Genomic DNA, 21,259 nt, shown 5'->3' with positions numbered 1-21,259 from the left:
CTTACATGGGTTACAAATGAAACACAGAGGTTTAGCAGGAAGACAATATTTTTTTTTAAATATAGATGTGCCAAGCTTTATTTGAAACCTCAATAAGTGGCAGGGTTAGTCCACCGCAGGCATCCTGTGTGGTAGAAACATCACTTGTACAAAAGAGAGATTGAGTTCTGAGAATTCATCACTGCTGGTGACTGTGACTGAGCCACGATCTACTACTTCTGTTCCTGGTACAGGCTCCACAACCAACTGAGCTTTAAATTGGTAACGCTCGCCCATTGGTTATATCGACCGCTGCCTCTGATCTGTCGCAGCAAGAGGCTAAGTGCAATTCTGAGGCCGCAGCCTGGGAAGAGAGGGGGTCACCACCAGACCTTCTTCGCCAAACCCATACCTGCCACTGGCTGGAGCGAGGTAGATTCCCCCTGAGGACAAGAAAGGGTCGCTCCAATCCAATCCAATCTGAGCTGGGTATCAAAGGCAATCCCAGGAATGCAGGTGGAACCGTATTCAAAGTCATCTTTTACACAATATACACTCTTCGTTATGTACAATCAAAAAGAAATGCTGTACAAGATCGACATGGATCTTCCCTGATGTCGGTCGGCGAGGCTGGGCGGAGCAGGAGACACATGCTTCACGTTCCTGGCATGATGAGTTTGATCCCTGGGGAGCACTATCACACTCAACCCAGCTCCTCACGGGCCTTGCCCACCTTCTTGGGCATCTTCTTGCTTGCCGCGTCCTGCAGCTCTTTGGACTTGTAGTAATGAGGAGCGACCTCCAACAGCCATCCGCTGTCTATCTCGATCACCTGGGACAGACAGGCAGATTGAGACATGCAGCACGGAGTGGAATGGCACCCGTCACTTCACAGACAGATACATTAGGGTGGTACACTCGGTGGGATACGGTTGAGGCGGGGGGGCGGACGGGGAACTGACTCATTACAAACAAACAAAAGGCGTCAAGACTGCCATCAGGCCCCACCCATTACATGATGTACCCTTCCCCGTTCGCTAGCTATGCCATCTACAGGATGCCAGCTGTGGCTCAATTGGCAGCACTCCCGCCATTCCAGGCACTAGTGTAAAAATCCAGCCTGATTCAGGCCCTGTCTGCCCTCTCTGCTGGATACAACAGATCCTGCGGCCGCTGTTTTGAAGAAGGGTGGGGGGGTGGGAGTTCTTCCCTATGTCCCGGGGCCGCAATTTCTCCCTGAATAAACATTACTAAAAACAGACCTGGTCATTATGTTTGTGGGAGTCTGCTGTGCACAAATTGGCTGCCATGTTTTTCCTACATTACAACATTGACTAGGCTTTGAAAAGCAGTTTAGTGGCTGTAAAGTGCTTTGGGACGTCCGAAGGGAGAGGCAAAAGAGAAAAGAGGAAAACTTAAGGAGGAAGTTTGGAAAAGCCCTCCCAACCCCCCTCGGGCACTGATGCAAGCTCCAAGATACAATAGATACAAGATTAAATGGAAAAGATTTTGAAGCGAGGGAGCTGGAGAAACCTCTTCACAGGCGATGAAATTCACTTCAAGGTTTTTTTAAAAATTCATTTGTGGGATGTGGGCATCCCAGAGGCCATTTAAGAGTCAACCACATTGCTGTGGGCCCACGTCAGCCAGACCAGGTAAGGACGGTAGATTTCCTTCCCTAAAGGACATTAATGAACCAGATGGGTTTTTACAACAAACCACAATGGTTTCACAGTCACCATCAGACTAGCTTTTTAATTCCAGATTTATTAATTGAATTTAAATTTCACCATCTGCCATGGTGGGATTCGAACCCATGTCCCCACAGCATTAGACTGGGGCACTGGATTACTAGTCCAGTGACATTACAAACTACGCCACTGCCTCCCCTATGTCAACATTCAAGATCAGACGAGACAGGTGGATGAAGGAAAAGGGGCTGATGGGATATGGGGAACAGGGAGGGTAAATGTAATTTGCTTGTGCGGAGGGGCAAACTGCAACATGGACTGGTTGGGTCGAATGGCCTGTCTCTGCGATGGAAACCTCTGCGTATCTCTATGGTTGTTTCGGGTGTCGGGATTGGGCGACCGGGGTGGTGGGGCGTGCAGGATAGAACCTAGTTTGGCGATGCCTCCACAGGCGAATAGCTGCTAATACTCAATGGGCTGGGCTGGCGCAGGGCTGCTCAGGATGAGGCACCACCCTAAAGCCTGCAGTGGAGGAGGGGGAAAACGGAAAAGTAGAGAGGGAGAGACAAAGCAAGGTGGGGGCCCGGGAAGGGGGGGCGCGGGGGGTGGGGGGGAGACTGTACCTGTCTCATGAACTCCTTTGTGGTGAAAACGAGCTCGTGGTAGATGAGCCATCGCGGCTGCTCCTCGAACAGGCTGCTGTTGGGGTGGACGTAGACCGCCTGCTGGTGCTTCACTGTCTTGTACCCAGTGCGGGTGAGCCGGGCCGTGTGATAGAAGAAGCCAGCGGTAATGGCCTTGAGGAAAGGGGTAAAGAACTGTCTGTAAGAACATTGGCCGAACTTCTAAATACCATTAAGACACACCATCTTCCCAACTGGTTCCGATCAGGCGACTGGGAGCCCACTGCCCAGACAGCTAACTTTCAAGGTCAGATTTTCCTCTCATGCTCGCCCGCAAATGACCAGGTTTACTGAATTCAATTGCAAACAGCTTTGCCATTTTATGGAATCATACAGCACAGAAAGAGGCCATTCGTCCCATCGTGACTGTGCTGGCTCTTTGAAAGAGCAATCTAATTAATCCCGCTTCCCTCCCCCCCCCCCCCCGCTCTTTCCCCATATCCCTGTAAGCTTTGCCCTTTCAAGTATTTATCCAATTCTCTTTTGAAAGTTACTATTGAACCTGCTTTCACTGCCCTTTCAGGCCGTGCACTCCAGATCACAACTCCTCGCTGCGTGAAAAAAATCTCCCCCTCTGGGTCTTTTGCCAGTTACCTTAAATGTGCCCTCGAGTTACCAACCCTCCCGGCAATGGAAGCAGCTTCTCCTTTTTGTACTCCATCACAACCCCGCAGTTTTGAACACCTCCATCAAATCTCCGCTTAACCCTCTCTCCTCTAAGTACAACAACCCCAGCTTCTCCAGTCTCTCCACATAACCCAAGTCCCTCCTCCCAGGTACCATTCTAGACTAGTTACTTTGAATTCACAAATCATCTTGCCCAGTACCATAAAGACTGGACTGCTGAATCCAATAATAACAAGCAACTCCAGTCACAATGCTCTCTGCCGTCAGAGAGAACATCAATGTAAAACACCGAACTCAGTCGCTGTAAGATGGCCAATCTCGTGTCGGGCCAGACAGATCTGGGGTTGGTGACCTGGCGAGAGAGAGCGGGACAAGACAGTCAGTGGTATCTTCACCCCTCCCCAACCTCTGCACCAACAGCAGCAGTGGCCTCACTCTACCAGAAGCCAGCCCTGTTGCAACTGGCACAGTCTGAGAACAGCCGAACCACATGAACCAGGGCTGAAGAGACAGGATGGACACAAACAGCCTCAGTCATCCCCAAGTAGACAGGGACCAGCTTCTGTCTCTCCTCCATTCACGGGACCAGCTCTTCCCAACTTCCCAGCCTGCAATAATGGGATCAACCCCTGACTCTGCAACTCCCGCTCACAGGACCAGCTCCCCTTCCCCCCGATACAAAGACCCACTCCTCCTCCCCCCCTATACTAGGACCGGCTCCCCCCAATACCGGGACCTGCCCTCCCTCCTTCCCCTCCGATACCGGGACCTGCCCCCTCAGCCCTCACCTGATAACAGAAGAAATTCCTAATGATCTAATCAAGGTGTTTAGGATTATTGAATGAGTTGATCGGGCAGCTAGAAAAAAATTTCCTTTGGTGTAAGGGTCCTGAACACGGGGTCCTCATCTTAAATTTAGAGCTAGGAATTCAGGGGTGAAGTCAAGAAACACTTCTTCACACAGAGGGTAATGGAAAGCTGCAACTCTCTCTCCCCCAAAAAGCTGTTCAGGCTGGGGGTCAATTGAAAATTTCAGTCCTCAGATGGTTAGATTTTTGTTGGGTGTGGGTGGGTATGAAGGATTACGGACCCAAGGTGGGTAAATGGGGTTAAGATACAGATCAGCCAGGGTGTAAATGAATGGCTCGAAGGGCTGAACAGCTGTCTCCTGTTCCCATGCTCTTGACCCTCACCCCCAACATGATAAATAGGAGCAGCTCCTGCACTCGGCCCACTGTTTACACTGCGGTCCTGATGCTCAGTGGCTCAGTGATTCTAATCCCCACTCTCACCCGCTCACCTTGCGGATGATGATGTTCTCACCAGCGGAAGATTTCATCTCCACTTCGATCCTCTCCATCAGACCCTCCAGCTGCTCACGCACATCTCTGGCTCGCCGCATGGAGCGGAACTGAATGAAATTCTCATAACACCACTGCGTGGAGTAGCCGCTTTCCACCCACTGTGGGAAGGAAAAGGGAAGGTCAGGTTTACAGGACCCCTAAACACGATGGGGATTCACCCCGCACCCCCTCCCCACAACACGGGGTGATTCACCCCGCACACCCTCCCCCCAACACAGGGTGATTCACCCCGCACCCCCCAACACAGGATGATTCACCCCGCACCCCCTCCCCCCAACACGATGGGGATTCACCCCGCACCCCCCTCCCCCAACACGGGGTGATTCACCCCACAACCCCTCCTTCCCAACAAGGGGGATTCACCCCGCAACCCCTCCTTCCCAACAAGGGGGATTCACCCCGCAACCCCTCCCCCCAACACGGGGTGATTCACCCCGCACACCCTCCCCCAACACGGGGTGATTCACCCCGCAACCCCTCCCCCCCAACACGGGGTGATTCACCCCCCACACCCTCCCCCCAACACGGGGTGATTCACCCCCCACACCCTCCCCCCAACACGGGGTGATTCACCCCGCAACCCCTCCTCCCCAACACGGGGGATTCACCCCGCACCCCCCTCCCCACAACACGGGGGGGATTCACCCCGTCCCCCCTCCCAACATGGGGTGATTCACCCCGCACCCCCCTCCCCCCAACACGGGATGATTCACCCCGCACCCCCCTCCCCCCAACACGGGAGATTCACCCCGCACACCCTCCCCCCCAACACGGGATGATTCACCCCGCAACCCCTCCCCCCAACACGGGGGATTCACCCCGCACACCCTCCCCCCAACACGGGGGATTCACCCCACAACCCCTCCCCCCAACACGGGGGATTCACCCCACAACCCCTCCCCCCAACACGGGGGATTCACCCCGCACCCCCCCTCCCCACAACACGGGATGATTCACCCGTCCCCCCTCCCCCCAACACGGGAGATTCACCCCGCACACCCTCCCCCCAACACGGGATGATTCACCCCGCAACCCCTCCCCCAACACGGGGGATTCACCCCGCACACCCTCCCCCCAACACGGGGGATTCACCCCACAACCCCTCCCCCCAACACGGGGGATTCACCCCACAACCCCTCCCCCCAACACGGGGGATTCACCCCGCACCCCCCTCCCCACAACACGGGGGGGATTCACCCCGTCCCCCCTCCCAACATGGGGTGATTCACCCCGCACCCCCTCCCCCCAACACGGGATGATTCACCCCGCACCCCCCTCCCCCCAACACGGGATGATTCACCCTGCACCCCCCAACACAGGCTGATACACCCCACAACCCCTCCCCCCAACACGGGGTGATTCACCCCCCTCCCCCCCAACACGGGATGATTCACCCCCCTCCCCCCAACACGGGATGATTCACCCCCCCCCCCCAACACGGGGTGATTCACCCCGCAACCCCTCCTCCCCAACACGGGGTGATTAACCCCACAACCCCTCCCCCCACACGGGTGGATTCACCCCACCACCCCTCCCCCAACACGGGGTGGATTCACCCCACCACCCCTCCCCCCAACACGGGGGATTCACCCCACAACCCCTCCCCCCAACACGGGGGATTCACCCCGCACCCCCTCAGGGATCAGGGATAGTGGAGGGAACTTGTGCCTGGAGTCGGAGGAGGTAGGGGAGGTCCTAAATGAATACTTTGCTTCAGTATTCACTAGTGAGAGGGACCTGGTCGTTTGTGAGGACAGTGTGGAACAGGTTGAGGTTAAGAGGGAGGATGTGCTGGAAATTTTGAATGATATGAGGATAGATAAGTCCCCGGGGCCAGACGGGACATACCCAAGGATATTACGGGAAGCGAGGGAAGAGATTGCTGCGCCTTTGGCGATGATCTTTGCGTCTTCACTGTCCACTGGAGTAGTACCGGATAATTGGAGGATGGCAAATGTTGTTCCCTTGTTCAAGAAAGGGATAGGGATAACCCTGGGAATTATAGACCAGTCAGTCTTACGTCAGTTGTGGGCAAATTATTGGAGAGGATTCTGAGAGACAGGATTTATGATTATTTGGAAAAGCATGGTTTGATTAGAGACAGTGAGCATGGCTTTGTGAGGGGCAGGTCATGCCTCACAAGCCTTATTGAATTCTTTGAAGATGTGACAAAACACATTGATGAAGGAAGAGCAGTGGATGTGGTGTATATGGATTTTAGCAAGGCGTTTATAAGGTTCCCCATGGTAGGCTCTTTCAGAAATTAAGGAGGCATGGGATTCAGGGAAAGCTGGCTGTCTGGATACAAAATTGGCTGGCCCATAGAAGTCAGAGGGTGGTAGTAGATGGAAAGTATTCAGCATGGAACACGGTGACCAGTGGTGTTCCACAAGGATCTGTTCTGGGACCTCTGCTTTTTGTGATTTTTATAAATGACTTGGATGAGGAAGTGGAAGGCTGGGTTAGCAAGTTTGCTGATGACACGAAGGTTGCTGGAGTTGTGGATAGTGTGGAAGGCTGTTCTAGGTTGCAACGGGACATTGACAGGATGCAGAGCTGGGCTGAGAAGTGGCAGATGGAGTTCAACCTGGAAAAGTGTGAAGTGATTCATTTTGGAAGGTCGAATTTGAATGCGGAATACAGGCTTAAAGACAGGATTCTTGGTAGTGTGGAGGAACATGGGGATCTTGGGGTCCATGTCCATAGATCGCTCAAAGTTGCCACCCAAGTTGATAGGGTTGTTAAGAAGGCGTATGGTGTGTTGGCTTTCATTAACAGGGGGATTGAGTTTAAGAGCCGCGAGGTTATGCTGCAGCTCTGTAAGGCCCTGGTTCGACCACACTTGGAATATTGTGTTCAGTTCTGGTCGCCTCATTATAGAAAGGATGTGGAAGCTTTAGAGAGGGTGCAGAGGAGATGTACCAGGATGCTGCCTGGACTGGAGGGCATGTCCTACGAAGAAAGATTGAGGGAGCTAGGGCTTTTCTCATTAGAGCGAAGAAGGATGAGAGGTGAATTGATAGAGGGGTACAAGATGATGAGAGGCATAGATAGAGTGGATAGCCAGAGACTTTTTCCCAGGGTGGAAAGGGCTATCACCAGGGGGCATAATTTTAAGGTGATTGGAGGAAGGTTTCGGGGAGATGTCAGAGGTAGGTTCTTTACACAGAGAGTGGTGGGTGCGTGGAATGCGCTGCCAGCGGTGGTGGTAGAAGCAGATACATTAGGGGCATTTAAGCGACTCTTGGATAGGTACATGGATGATAGTAGAATGAAGGGTAGGTAGTTAGTTTGATCTTAGAGTAGGTTAAATGTTTGGCACATCATCGTGGGCCGAAGGGCCTGTACTGTGCTGTACTGTTCTATGTTCACCCCACAGCCCCCCCCCCAACACGGGGTGGATTCACCCCGCGCACCCCTCCCCCCCCCCCAACACGGGGTGGATTCACCCCGCGCACCCCTCCCCCCCCCCCCCCCCAACACGGGGTGGATTCACCCCGCGCACCCCTTCCCCCCCCCCCCCCCCCCCAGCACGGGGTGAATTCACCCCGCGCACCCCCCCCAACACGGGGTGGATTCACCCCGCGCACCACTCCCCCCAACACGGGGTGGATTCACCCCGCACACCCCTCCCCCCAACACGGGGTGGATTCACCCCACAACCCTTCACCCCAACACGGGGGGGGGGGGGTGGAATTCACCCGGTCCGTCAATTGGGTGTGAACATTAAGTTCCTGGTGATTTCCCCCCCACCTGCGTGTAGACATTCAGCAGCACCAAGTGGTCGCCTCCAGGTAGGAAGAAGTTCATGCGGGCGTTGTCCTCATGCGGGCGTTGTCCGCATGCACCACCTTGTCTTTGGGCCGGTAGAAAATGGCGTTGTTGACTGACAGCATGGCCGCAATGGTTAGGATCTCCTCTGAGCATTGGAACCTGTGGGGACAGCAGAGCGGCAATGAGTGTATGGGAGTCGGCTGTAACAGCCAGCCCATCTGGTTCCCCTCGACCCCAATAACCAGACCTCCAACCAGTTAACAGTCTGCAGCAGGAGCTCCAGCTGATCGTTTTCCCTCCTCTATCCCCGCATGTAATTCTGGCAACCCTACCTGCTGCACCAGACAAGATCAACTAATGCAGTGCAGACTAGGGTTGATCATGGGTTAGATTGAACAGGTCAGGATTATGGCTTTACTAAATGACGCTGCAGATAACACTCAGTCCATAGGATCTCCTGGACTAGTTGTGGAGGGGGGGGGATGTTGGAGAGGAATTTTCTAGAGTATTTTTTTCCCTTTTATCTCTGGACTTTTCTCTTTTTTTTTGCCTCACCCAGGAGATTAAATGGCTTCATATGATCGGAATGGGAAGGGCTGCCTTATCCATTGAGAACAGTCAGTAAATGAAGACAACCAAACTAGAAGACACAAAATTAACTAGTCCCTCCATCACCGACACAACATGGCTGCAGTGTGTACCATCTACAAGACACAGTGCAGGAATTTACCAAGGCTTCTTTGGCAGCACCACCCAAACTCATGACCCAAGTGGCGGCAGGTGTATTAAAACCACTGCTTCTGAGTTGCACACCATTGTCCCCTGGAAAATATTTCGCCATTCCTTCATGGTTGCCAGACGACAATTGGGAGTGACATTTTCTGTTCTAGCCATCACATCATAGTAAATGCTTTGGAGAGGATGTGGAGAAAAAAGATGTGCATTTTTGTAGTGCCTGTCACAATCTCAGGACATCCCAAAACGCTTTACAGCCAATGACATACTTTTGAAGCGTAATGTGGGGTTATAAGGGTAGTGTGTTTGATGTGGTCTACATGGATTTTAGCAAAGATTTTGACAACGTCCCAACATGGCAAACTGGTCAGAAAAGTAAAAGACCGTGGGATTCAAGGGCAAGTGGCAAAATTGGCTCAGAGGCAGGAAGAAACAGGTAATGGTCGACCTCGCTGCTCATGATTTAGATTTAAATATAAGAGGCATGATTAAGAAGTTTGCAGATATGAAAATTGGCTGTGTGGTTGATGGTGAGGGCGAAAGCTGCAGGAAGATATCAATGGACAGTCAGGTGTCTTAATTGTATTTAAATTGTGTTTAATTATATGCAGGCGGAGCTCATTAATTGTGGTTTCACTTGAGCAGACAAAGAGACACTGGCTGAAACTGCAGTGTAGTAGAGTTATCATATGACCATAAGAATTAGGAGAAGTAGGCCATTCAGCCTGTCGAGCCTGCTCCACCATTTAATAAGATCATGGCTGATCTGTTTCTGTCTTGAATTCCACACTCCCATCTACCCCTGATAATCTTTGATTCCCTTGCCTAACAAGAATCTATCTACCCCCGCCTTTAAATTATTCAATGACCCTGCTTCCACCACCTTCTAGGCAGAATTCCAAAGTCGCACAACCCCTCAAAGAAAAAAATTCTCCTCGTCTCTGTCCTAAAAGGGCGACCTCTAGGACTCACCCACAAGAGGAAACATCCCCTCCATATTCACCCTGTCAAGACCTTTCAGGATCTATATACTTCAATTAAGTCTCCTCTCACTCTTCTAAACTCCAGTGAAAACAAGCCCAGTCTGTCCAACCTTTCCTCATAAGACAAGCCACTCATTCCAGGTATCAATCTAGTAAAACTTCCTCTGAACCACCCCTGACGCATTCACATCCTTCTTTAAATAAGGAGCCCAAAACTGCACACAGTATTCGCGATGTGGTCTCACCAATGCCCTGTATAACTGAAGCATAACATCCTTACTTTTATTTTCAATTCCTCTTGTAATAAAGGATAGCATTCCATTAGCCTTCTTTATTACTTGCTGTACCTGCATACTAACTTTTTGTGACTCATGCACTAGAACACCTAGATCCCTCTGCACCACGGAATTCTGCAGTTGTTCCCTGTTTAAGAAATGTTTTTTTTAATAATAAAAAGCATATAAGAAATATGCTTTTTTATTCTTTCTACCAAAGGTGAACAACTTCACATTTTCCCACATTTTACTCCATCTGCCAGATTTTTGACCATTCACTCAACCTATCTATAATCAGTCTGCAACCTCACGTCCTCTTCACAACATACTTTCCTACCTATCTTGGTGTCACCTGCAAATTTAGCTACCATGCCATCACTCTCCTCATCTGCAAGACTCCACTCGTCACATCCTGCCAATCAGAAATGGATCCATTTATGCATACTCTGTTTTCTGCCAGCCAGCCAATCTTCTATCCATGCTAATATGTTACCTCCGACACCATTAGCTCCTACTTTGCGCAATAACCTTTTATGTGGCACCTTGTCAAATGCCTTCTGGAAATCCAAGTACAGTACATCAATGGGCTCCCCTTTATCCACAGCGCATGCTACTCCTTCAAAGAACTCCAATAAATTGGTTCAACATGATTTCCCTTTCACAAAACCATGCTGACTATTCCCGATTACCGTGAGTTTTTCTAAGTGCACAGCTATAGCCTCCTTAATGATCGATTCTAACACCTTCTCCATGACAGACGTCAAGCTAACTGGCCTATAGTTACCCATTTTCTGCCACCCCCACTTCTTGAATAGAGGGGTTATATTTGCTACTTTCAAGTCTGATGGAACCTTTCCAGAATCTAGCGAATTTTGAAAAATTAACACCACACATCTACTACCTCATTCGCCACCCTATCAGGACCCAGGGATTTGTTAGCCTGCAGCGCCATCAGTTTGTTCAGTACCACTTCCCTGGTGATTGTAACTTCACCAAGTTCCTCTCTTCCTTCCACCTCCTGATTTATAGCTATTACTGGAATTTTTTAGTATCCTCTATAGTGAAGACAGAAGCAAAATATTTGTTCATTCCATCTGCCATTTCCTTATTATCTACTATTAAAATTCCCCATTCTCACTCTCCAGAGGACCAACACTCACTTTACTTTTTTCCTTTTTAAATACCTGTAGAAACTCTTGCTATCCGTTTTTACATTTCTAGCTAGCTTCCTCTCATACTCTAATTTCTTTCTCCTGATTAACTTTTAGTCATTCTCTGCTGTTCTTGATATCCTGACCAATCATCTAACCTGCCACTCATCTTTGCACAATTATATGCTTTTTCCTTAAGTTTGATGTTTTCCTTAACTTCTTTAGTTAACCACGGATGGTGGGTGCTCCCTTAGAATTCTTTGTTTGTAATGTTTCACTTTTTTTTTTATTAGTGGGATGTGGGCATCGCTGACTAGACCAGCATTTGTTGCCCATCCCAAATTACCCTTGAACTGAGTGGATTGCTAGGCCATTTCAGAGGGCAGTTAAGAGTCAACCATTGCGGTGGGTCTGGAGTCACATATAGGCCAGACCAGGTTAGGATGGCAGATTTTCTTCCCTCAATAAAGGATGTAAATAAATGTTAGCCTGCAGAAGGATTGGCTACTGTTCTATCCTTCACCAATTGGCTTTCTTGAATATAACAAGGTGGACAGAAAAGTGGAATGGAATTCAATTCGGAGAAGTGTGAGGTAATGCATTTGGGATGGGCAAACAAGGCAAGGGAATATGCAATAAATGGTAGGATACTAAGAAGTGTAGAGGGTCAGAGGGACCTTAGAGGTAGAAGGACAGATAGATAAGGTGGTTAAGAAGGCATATGGAATTCTTTCCTTTATTGGCCAAGGCTTAGAGTAAGAATAAGGAGGTTATGCTAGAACTGTATAAAACACTAGTTAGATTGCAACTAGAGTACTGCACACAGTTCTAGTCACCACATTACCAGAAGGATGTGATTGCACTAGAGTGGTACAGAGGAAATTTACAAGATGTGGAGAATTTGAACTATGAGGAATGACTGGATAGGCAGGGGTTGTTTTCTTTAGAGCACAGGAGGCTGAGGGGAGATTTAATTGAGTATAAAATCATGATAGGGCTAGGATAGAGTGGATAGGAAGGGCCTTTTTTGTTAGCAGAGGGATTAATAACCAAGCAGAATAGATTAAAGTAATTGGTAGGAGGATGAGGGGAGTTGAGGAGAAATACTTTCACTTCGAGGGTGATGGAGGTCTGGAACTCACTGCCTGAAAGGGTGGTAGAGGCAGAAACGCTCATCGCATTTGAAGAACACTTGGATATGCACTTGAGGTGCCGTAACCTACAGGGCTATGGACCAAGAACCGGAAAATGGCATTAGTCTAGATAGTTCTTTTTCAGCTGACACAGGTATGATGGGCTGAATGGCCCTCCTTCTGTGCCATAAATTTTCTATGTTTCTATGAAATGTGGCAGCCAATTTATTCACAGCAAGGTTCCACAAACAGCAGGGGCATAATAACCGATAATCTATTTTTTGGTGTTGGCTGAGGGATAAATCTTGGCCAGGAGCGCAGGGAGAATTCCATAGGGCCACGGGATCTTTTACACCCACCTGAGGGGGCAGGCAGAGCCTCAGTTTAACGTCTCATCCAAAAGATGGCACCTCCGACAGTGCAGCACTCCCTTGGTACTGCACTGGAGTATCAGCCAAGATTTTGTGCCCAAGCCATTAGGGTGGGACTTGAACCCATGAGATTGAGACACGAGAGTACTAGCCACTGTGCCAGGCCAGACACCAAAGAACAGTGACTCTGATCACGAGTATAAAAGGGATAAGCTGTGAAGATAAGAGAAGCCTAATCAAAAGGTTTATAACTGAGGTGTTACTGAAGTATATAAAAAAACAATACAGATGAAGTAAACTCGGATTACGACTAGTCAATGAAAAGAACCAAAGATATTTTAACTAGAAGTGATATTAACTCTGATATCAAGAGGAACTGGTTAAAGCAATCTTGCAAGAGGATAGCAGAGACAAACATTTGGGATGTTGGGCACATTTGACTGCTCAGCTCTGTGAGCTAAGAGGATATAGGAACGAGCCTCAGTAAGCTGAATGGCCATTTCTCTCCTTTACCCATTGTGCGAACAATGCTGATCATTACTCACAGTTCAGAGGCCAGGATCATTTTTGACAGCATGGGGTCCACAGGGAGCTCTGCCATCCTGCGGCCAAGCTGGAACGACAAAGAAACACGGGACATTAGGGAGCAGGACACATGAGAATATCGCCCGGGATGGAGAGCAGGGTAGGTGGCAGCAGACAAAGCAGGGGAGAACGAATGCTGCGTTGAGGAGCTCATTGAGATATATAACGTAATGCAACGATGCAGATAATTTAAACCCATACAACAACACCAGAGCTGACGCAAATCGGGAAGTCGCGGTGTGCTGGCACCAAGCTTGAGTTTTAGGAGCCTGCAACTTGTAAGATGAGGGCACAACTGAAGGAGGTTAAAAGCTCTTGGGAAAGAGTGAGTTAGGTGAAGAAAATGGTGCAATTAAGTCTCGATGACACTGCAGTGAGTGGGAAGAATACAAAGGAAGGGGTATTTGCAGCTTTGGGGAAGAAAGGAAGGTTCAGAAGAGGTTAGGACCAGGTGGCACTAAATTCCACAATCCCACCCTCCACAACCAGGTGGCACTAAATTCCACAATCCCACCCTCCACAACCAGGTGCCTTACCTTGGTGAGCTCTCCGAGGTGGTTGAGAGCTCCCAGGGCATACAGCTGCTCCAAGGCCAGCACAAGGGTCTCGTGAGGAGGGGGGTCCATGAAATCAAAGTGGATCAAGTCGTTGATTCCTGAAAGAAGAGTGCGAGTGTGAAATGGGCTCCCCATTGCTGGCATCATGAGGCGGTGCCCAACAAACACAGCCACGTTACAACCGGGGAGGAGGCAGTGGCGTAGTGGTATTGTCACTAGTTACCCAGAGACCCAGGGTATTGCTCTGGAAACATAGGTTCGAATCCCACCACAGCAGAAGATGGAATTTGAATTCAATTAATAAATCTGGAATTAAAAGCTAGTCTAATGATGGCCATGAAAAAATTGTCGATTGTTATAAAAAAACCCATCTGGTTCACACATGTTCTTGAGGGAAGGAAATCTGCTGTCCTTACCTGGTCTGGCCTACATGTGAGTCCAGACCCACAGCAATGTGGTTAACTCTTACATACCCTCTGAAATGGCCTACCAAGTCAATAAAGAATGAAACCAGACGGACCGCCCGGCATCGACCAAGGCACCGGAAGCAACAACGGCAAACCCAGCCCTATTGACTCTGCAAAGTCCTCCTTACCAACATCTGGGGATTTGTGCTAAAGTTGGGAGAGCTGTCTCACAGACTAGTCAAGCAACAGCCTGACATAGTCATACTCACCAAATCATAGCTTACAGTGTCCGAGACACTGCCATCACCGGTACATCCTGTCCCACCGGCAGGACAGACCCAGCAAAAGTGGCGGCACAGTGCTATACAGTCGGGAGGGAGTTGCCCTGGGAGTCCTCAACATGAACTCCAGACCCCATGAAGTCTCATGGCATCAGGTCAAACATGAACAAGGAAACCGCCTGCTGATTACCACCTACTGCCCTCCCTCAGATGAATCAGTACTCCTCCATGTTGAACACCACTTGGAGAAAGCACTGAGCAAGGGTACAGAATGTGCTCTGGGTGGGTGACTTCAATGTCCATCACCAAAGAGTGGCTCGGTAGCACCATTACTGACCGAGCTGGCTGAGTCCTAAAGGACATAGCTGCACAACAGGGTATGAGGCAGGTGGTGACGGAACCAAGAGAGAAAAACATATTTGACCTCGTCCTCACCAATCTGCCTGCCGCAGATGCATCTGTCCATAACAGTATTGGTAGAAGTGACCACTGCATAGTCCTTGTGGAGACGAAGTCCCGCCTTCACATTGAGGATATCCTCCAGCATGTTACAAAGAACAAAGAACAGTACAGCACAGGAACAGGCCATTTGGCCCTCCAAGCCTGTGCCGATCTTGATGCCTGCCTAAACTAAAACCTTCTGCACTTCCGGGGTCCATATCCCTCTATTCCCATCCTATTCATGTATTTGTCAAGATGCCTCTTAAACGTCGCTATCGTATCTGCTTCCACCACCTCCCCCGGCAGCAAGTTCCAGGCACTCACCACCCTCTGTGTAAAGAACATGCCTCGCACATCCCCTCTAAACTTTGCCCCTCGCACCTTAAACCTATGTCCCCTAGTAACTGACTCTTCCACCCTGGGAAAAAGCTTCTGACTATCCACTCTGTCCATGCCGCTCATAACTTTGTAAACCTCTATCATGTCGCCTCTCCACCTCCGTCGTTCCAGTGAAAACAATCTGAGTTTATCCAACCTCTCCTCATAGCTAATGCCTTCCAGACCAGGCAACATCTTGGTAAACCTCTTCTGTACCCTCTCCAAAGCCTCCACATCCTTCTGGTAGTGTGGCGACCAGAACTGCACGCAATATTCTAAGTGCGGCCTAACTAAAGTTCTGTCGTGTGGCACTACCACCATGCTAAATGGGATAGATTTCGAACAGATCTAGCAATGCAAAACTGGGCATCCATGAAGCGCTGTGGGCTATCAGCAGCAGAATTGTACTCAACCACAATCTGTAACCTCATGGCCTGGTGTATCCCCCATTCTACCATGACCATCAAGCCAGGAGACCAACCCTGGTTCAATGAAGAGTACAGGAGGGCATGCCAGGAGCAGCACCAGGCATATCTCAAAATGAGGTGTCAATCTGGTGAAGCTACAACCCAGGACGGACTACTTGCGTGCCAAACTGCGCAAGCAGCATGTAATAGACAGAGCTAAGCAATCCCATAACCAATGGATCAGATCTAAGCTCTGCAGTCCTGCCACGTCCAACCGTGAATAGTGGTGGACAATTCAATAACTAACTGGAGGAGGTGGCTCCACAAATATCCCCATCCTCAATGATGGGGGAGCCCAGCACATCAGTGCAGAAAATAAGGCTGAAGCATTTGCAACAATCTTCAGCCAGATGTGCCGAGTTGATGATCCATCTCGGCCTCCTCCTGAAGTCCCCAGCATCACAGATGCCAGACTTCAGCCAATTCGATTCACTCCGCGTGATATCAAGGAATGACTGAAGGCACTGGCTATGAGTCCTGACAATATTCCGGCAATGGTACTGAAGACCTGTGCTCCAGAACTTGCCGTGACCCTAGCCAAGCTGTTCCAGTACAGCTACAACACTGGCATCTACCTGACAATGTGGAAAATTGCCCATGTATGTCCTGCACACAAAAGCAGTACAAGTCCAACTCCAGCCAATTACCGCCCCATCAGTTTACTCTCAATCATCATTAAAGTAATGGAAAGTGTTATCGACAGTGCTATCAAGCGGCACTTGCTTGGCAATAACCTGCTCAGTGACACTCAGTTTGGGTTCCACCAGGGCCACTCAGCTCCAGACCTCATTACAGCCTTGGTTCAAACATGGACAAAACAGCTGAACTCAAGAGGTGAGGTGAGAGTGACTGCCCTTGACATCAAAGCAGCATGACATCAAGGAGCCCTAGCAAAACTGGAGTCATTGGGAATCAGGGAGAAAAACTCTCCGCTGGTTGAAATCATACCTAGCACAAAGGAAGATGAATGTGGTTGTTGGAGGTCAATCATCTCAGCTCCAGGACATCACTGCAGGAGTTCCTCAGGGTAGTATCCTAGACCCAACCATCTTCAGCTGCTTCATCAATGACCTTCCTTCAATCACAAGGTCAGAAGTGGGGACGTTCGCTGATGATTGCACAATGTTCACCATTCGCGACTCCTCAGATACTGAAGCAGTCCGTGTAGAAATGCAGCAAGACCTGGACAATATCCAGGCTTGGGCTAATAAGTGGCAAGTAACATTCGTGCCACACAAGTGCCAGGCAATGACCATCTGCAACAAGTGATAGAATACTCTCCACTTTCCTGGATGGGTGCAACTCCAAACTGAAGAAGCTCGACACCATCCAGGACAAAGCATCCGCTTAATTGGCACCCCATCCACAAACATTCACTCCCTCCACCACCGACACACAGTGGCAGCAGTGTGTACCATCTACAAGATGCACTGCAGCAATGCACCAAGGCTCCCTAGACAGCACCTTCCAAACTCACGACCTCTACCACCGAGAAGGACAAGGGCTGCAAATGCATGGGAACACCACCACCTGCAAGTTCACCTCCAAGTCACACACCATCCTGACTTGGAACTATATCTGCGTCCCTTCTCAGTCAATGGGTCAAAATCCTGGAACTCCCGCCCTAACAGCGCTGTGGGTCTACCTACCCCACATGGACTGCAGCGGTTCAAGAAGGCAGCTCACCACCATCTTCTCAAAGGCAATTAGGGATGGGCAATAAATGCTGGCTTTGCCAGCGACGCCCACATCCCATGAATGAATTTTTTAAAAAACGGAATCCAGGCAGGAAGAGGCAGTTCGATTGCTGAGCAAGACCAAAACTGGATTCGCTGCTTAGTTAATAAAATTACATGGCAGCAGGTTATATATCCAGTAAGTCAAAACAAAGACACAAACACTCCCTGCTTGACCCCTGGGCTCACTCTATTTGCCTGGAATTGGGCTAATAAAGGCGTACTTTGCGGGGAGTGAGTGACTGCCTGCTCACTTACAGGATTGGTTTCCGATACTGAACTCAAAGAACAAAACAAATCAAGTGTGAAAACCCAAAATATAACAAGGTTGAACCACACAAGTAACATTTCCCCGTCACGCTCTCAGAGGGGTTGTTAAGGGGCCCTATCCTCACCCCACTGCCCCAACTACCCTCTCCCTTAAGGTGGGTCAGCGTGGGTAGCACATTCGCCTCAGTCAGAAGGTCGTGGGTTCAATTCCCACTCCAGAAACTGGAGCATAAAATTCAGGCTGACTCCAAGGGCAGTACTGAGGGGGTGCTGCACTGTTTGGAAGTGCTGTCTTTCAGATGAGATGTTAAACTGAGGTCCTGTTTGCCCTCTCAGGTTGATGTAAAATCTGCCGGGACACTATTTCGAAGAAGCGCAGAGGAGGTCTCGCTGGTGTCCTGGGCCAATATTTATCCCTCAACTGACCACTAAAAATAGATCACACAGTGCTGATTGGTGGACTTTGCTTTGCACAAATTAGGCTGCTACAGTCACAATAGTGACTACATTTCAAAAGTACTTCATTGGTTGTAAAGCGCTTTGGAACATCTTGAGGTGGTGAAAGTTGCTGTATAAATACAAGTCCTTTCCTTACCTAAACTCTTCAGTAGCAGCACCACATTGCCCAGGTTTGTTCGCTGTATCTCCGGGACAGAGGTTTCCTCCATCTCGTGCTTGAAGGCCCAGGCTGTATAGAGTCGGAAGCACTTCCCCGCTGCCACGCGGCCTGCCCTGCCGGCTCGCTGGTTAGCCGAGGCCTGCCGATACAAGGAGGCAAACATCCAAAAGGATTAGAGCATCAATGACTGACACGCTCAGCTTCCACACTGGGATTCCTGTCCGTGATTCTCCCACACGTTAATTTGAACCATCAGAAAAATCAGTGCCGGGGCTGTGGAACGATCAAAAGTAATTGCTGCTTGATGATTCTTTCCTCTACACCTCACAAGGCTAGTCTCCCTCATGGTTTATATCCACTCCCAAAACATTAACTTGTCTTGCTTCTAACAGACTCATTGTCTGTTGGTGTCAGCTGCTAATTGTGTATCAATCGTTTGATTCTCTGCAGGTGGAGGGTGTTAATTGGAGTCTTACTTGATCACTTATAAGCAGACACTTACTGAGACTGCTGGAGAATTTGAGTGAGGAGCTACATGTCTGTAATCCTTTTACACTGTACAATAAATGTAAAACAGAGTAAAGATAGGCTCCAGCAATATCCTTCCAAAACAAGCCTTCTGGAGTTTAACATCAGCAGTGGTTCAGTGGGTAACACTCTCGGCCCAGAGTCAGAAGGTTCAACTTCCGCTCCAGGGCCTTGGGTACCCAGAAAGACAGACTTATCTTTCTATCACGTCTTTCACAACCTCAGGAAATCCCAAGCATTTTACAGCAAATGAAGCACTTTTTTGGTGTGGTCACTGTGTCATGTAGGAAACGCAGCAGCCAATTTGCGCAGAAAAAGCTCACACAAACAGCAATATGTTAATGGGCAGATGATCTATTTTTAATGATGTTGATTGAGGGATAAATATTGCCAGGACACTGGTGAAAAAATTATGTATGCTGCACTGTAGTGCAGTACTGTAGTGAGGGAGTGCCGCACTGTTGGTGGTGTCATCTTTCGGATGAGATGTTAAAAGCGAGGTCTTGTCTACTCTCTCAGTTAGAGGTAGAAGATCCCACGCCAATATTTCGAAGGGAAGGAGTTCTCCCCAGTGTCCTGGCCAATGTTTACCCCTCAAGCAACATCAATGAAACACATTATCTGGTCATTATCACATTGCTGTCCACGAGAGCTTGCTGTGCGCAAACTGGGTTGCTACATTTCCAAGACCAAAACTGTGGCCTCACTTCAAAAAGTACTTCATTGGCTGTGAAGCACTTAGGGACATCCGGAGGCTGTGAAAGTAGTTGTATAAATGCAAGTCTTTCTTTTCATGTGTTTTTCAGATTTACGTTGTTTTTTTCTCCACCCCCTAGTATCTGTAACCTAGTAACCTCCGTGGTCAGCTTGGTACTTACTTTGGAGCAGGGCGTGACAATCAGAGACTCCATGCCTGTACGTGCGTTGTAACTCTTCTGCTTGCAGAAACCAGGGTCAATCACGTAGATGATCCCATCGATCGTCAGGGAGGTCTCTGCAATGTTGGTGGCTACGACAACCTAAGTGGGCGGGACCGGGGGGGGGAGGGGAAAGAGAAAAGAGAGCTTGCATTAATAGAACAAACTTGTGCTCAGTCGCAGAATGGTTCCACATTTGCTGGGGGACAGAGGCACAACGTCCCTGGAGGCAGCCTCAGTCAAATCTTGGGTGTCACAGGCACCCTGTACATGCCACTTAACTTGCTCTTGTGTACACTCTTCCTTGTTCTTAGAGTGGGTGGGTTAGCCATTCCCAAAACACCAGGTCCACCAAGTTTAAAGAGGTTTAGCTAACCAGCGCACGTAGGACTGAGTTGCCTGTGCTTCAAAGGCTGGATTGCCAAGGCTCGAGGGCTTTACGTGGCTCCTAGGCTGAACCTACTGCTCTAAATCAGGCTCTTCTTCACCTGTCTGATCTATTACCATCAGCTTTTACAGAAACCAGCAAGTCCAACAATTTCCACTCTGACTCCCAAATAACGTGCCCACCACGTGCACTCCTCGCCAGAGTCAGATTCGTCACTTCTCTCTTTGTTTCTGTTAACTCTCAGCCGTGGCTCACTGGTAGTACTTGCACCTCCCGAGTCTGAAGGTTGTGAGTTCAAATCCCACTTCAGGGAGACTTGAGCACAAAATCTAGGCTGATGAGATGTAAACCGAAGTCTTATTGGTCCTCTCAGGTGGACGTAAAGGATCCCACAAACACTATTTTGAAGAACAGCAGGAGTGTTCTCCCTGGTGCACCACCCAAAATTTATCCTTCAATCAACATCGCTCAAAAAAGAGATATTATTTGGTCATTATTACATTGCTCTTTAAGGGAACTTGCTGTGTGTGAATTGGCTGCTGTGTTTCCTACATTACAACAGTAACTACACTTCAAAGTATTTAATTAGCTGTAAAGTGTTTTGGGGCAATCTGAGGTCATGATAAGATGCTATAGAAATGAAAGTCTTTTTCCTTCAAGGACCCTCGCATGAGTTATTCTTCCTGCCCAACTCGAATGCCTCCACATTCCTTAGCATTGACAGCCGAAATTGTCAGATTTTTAAAAAACTGGTAGCCAGCATTCTGTCCCTTATTGCCGACCACAATGCACGAATAAAACGCACCAAATTCGGCTAGAAAATAGTGTGAATGCTGAGGGCACAGGGCTCTCGCAGGTCGGTGGTGTGAGGAGATTGCTGCTTTTTTTTGTAAAATATGTTTTAGAGGACTTATAGTTG

General features: G+C 49.2%; 1 protein-coding gene across 1 annotated transcript in view; it reads right to left on the bottom strand.

Moving 5' to 3' along the window:
- Positions 1–54: 54 nt before the first annotated feature.
- Positions 55–21,259, bottom strand: part of dhx16 (DEAH (Asp-Glu-Ala-His) box polypeptide 16) — a 38,045-nt gene continuing 16,840 nt past the window's right edge. The window contains 9 exon segments of the mRNA XM_068009612.1: positions 55–811; positions 2,294–2,467; positions 4,281–4,442; positions 8,098–8,181; positions 8,184–8,277; positions 13,312–13,379; positions 13,888–14,006; positions 18,484–18,646; positions 19,914–20,054. Of these exon segments, the coding sequence (XP_067865713.1) occupies positions 683–811; positions 2,294–2,467; positions 4,281–4,442; positions 8,098–8,181; positions 8,184–8,277; positions 13,312–13,379; positions 13,888–14,006; positions 18,484–18,646; positions 19,914–20,054 (1,134 nt within the window). The 3' untranslated portion in view covers positions 55–682.

This window comes from Heterodontus francisci, chromosome 29, assembly GCF_036365525.1.
Source record: "Heterodontus francisci isolate sHetFra1 chromosome 29, sHetFra1.hap1, whole genome shotgun sequence".
Taxonomy (NCBI): Eukaryota; Metazoa; Chordata; class Chondrichthyes; order Heterodontiformes; family Heterodontidae; genus Heterodontus; species Heterodontus francisci.
Note: the sequence above shows the minus strand (reverse complement) of the source record. Positions and strands in the feature narration are given on the sequence as shown.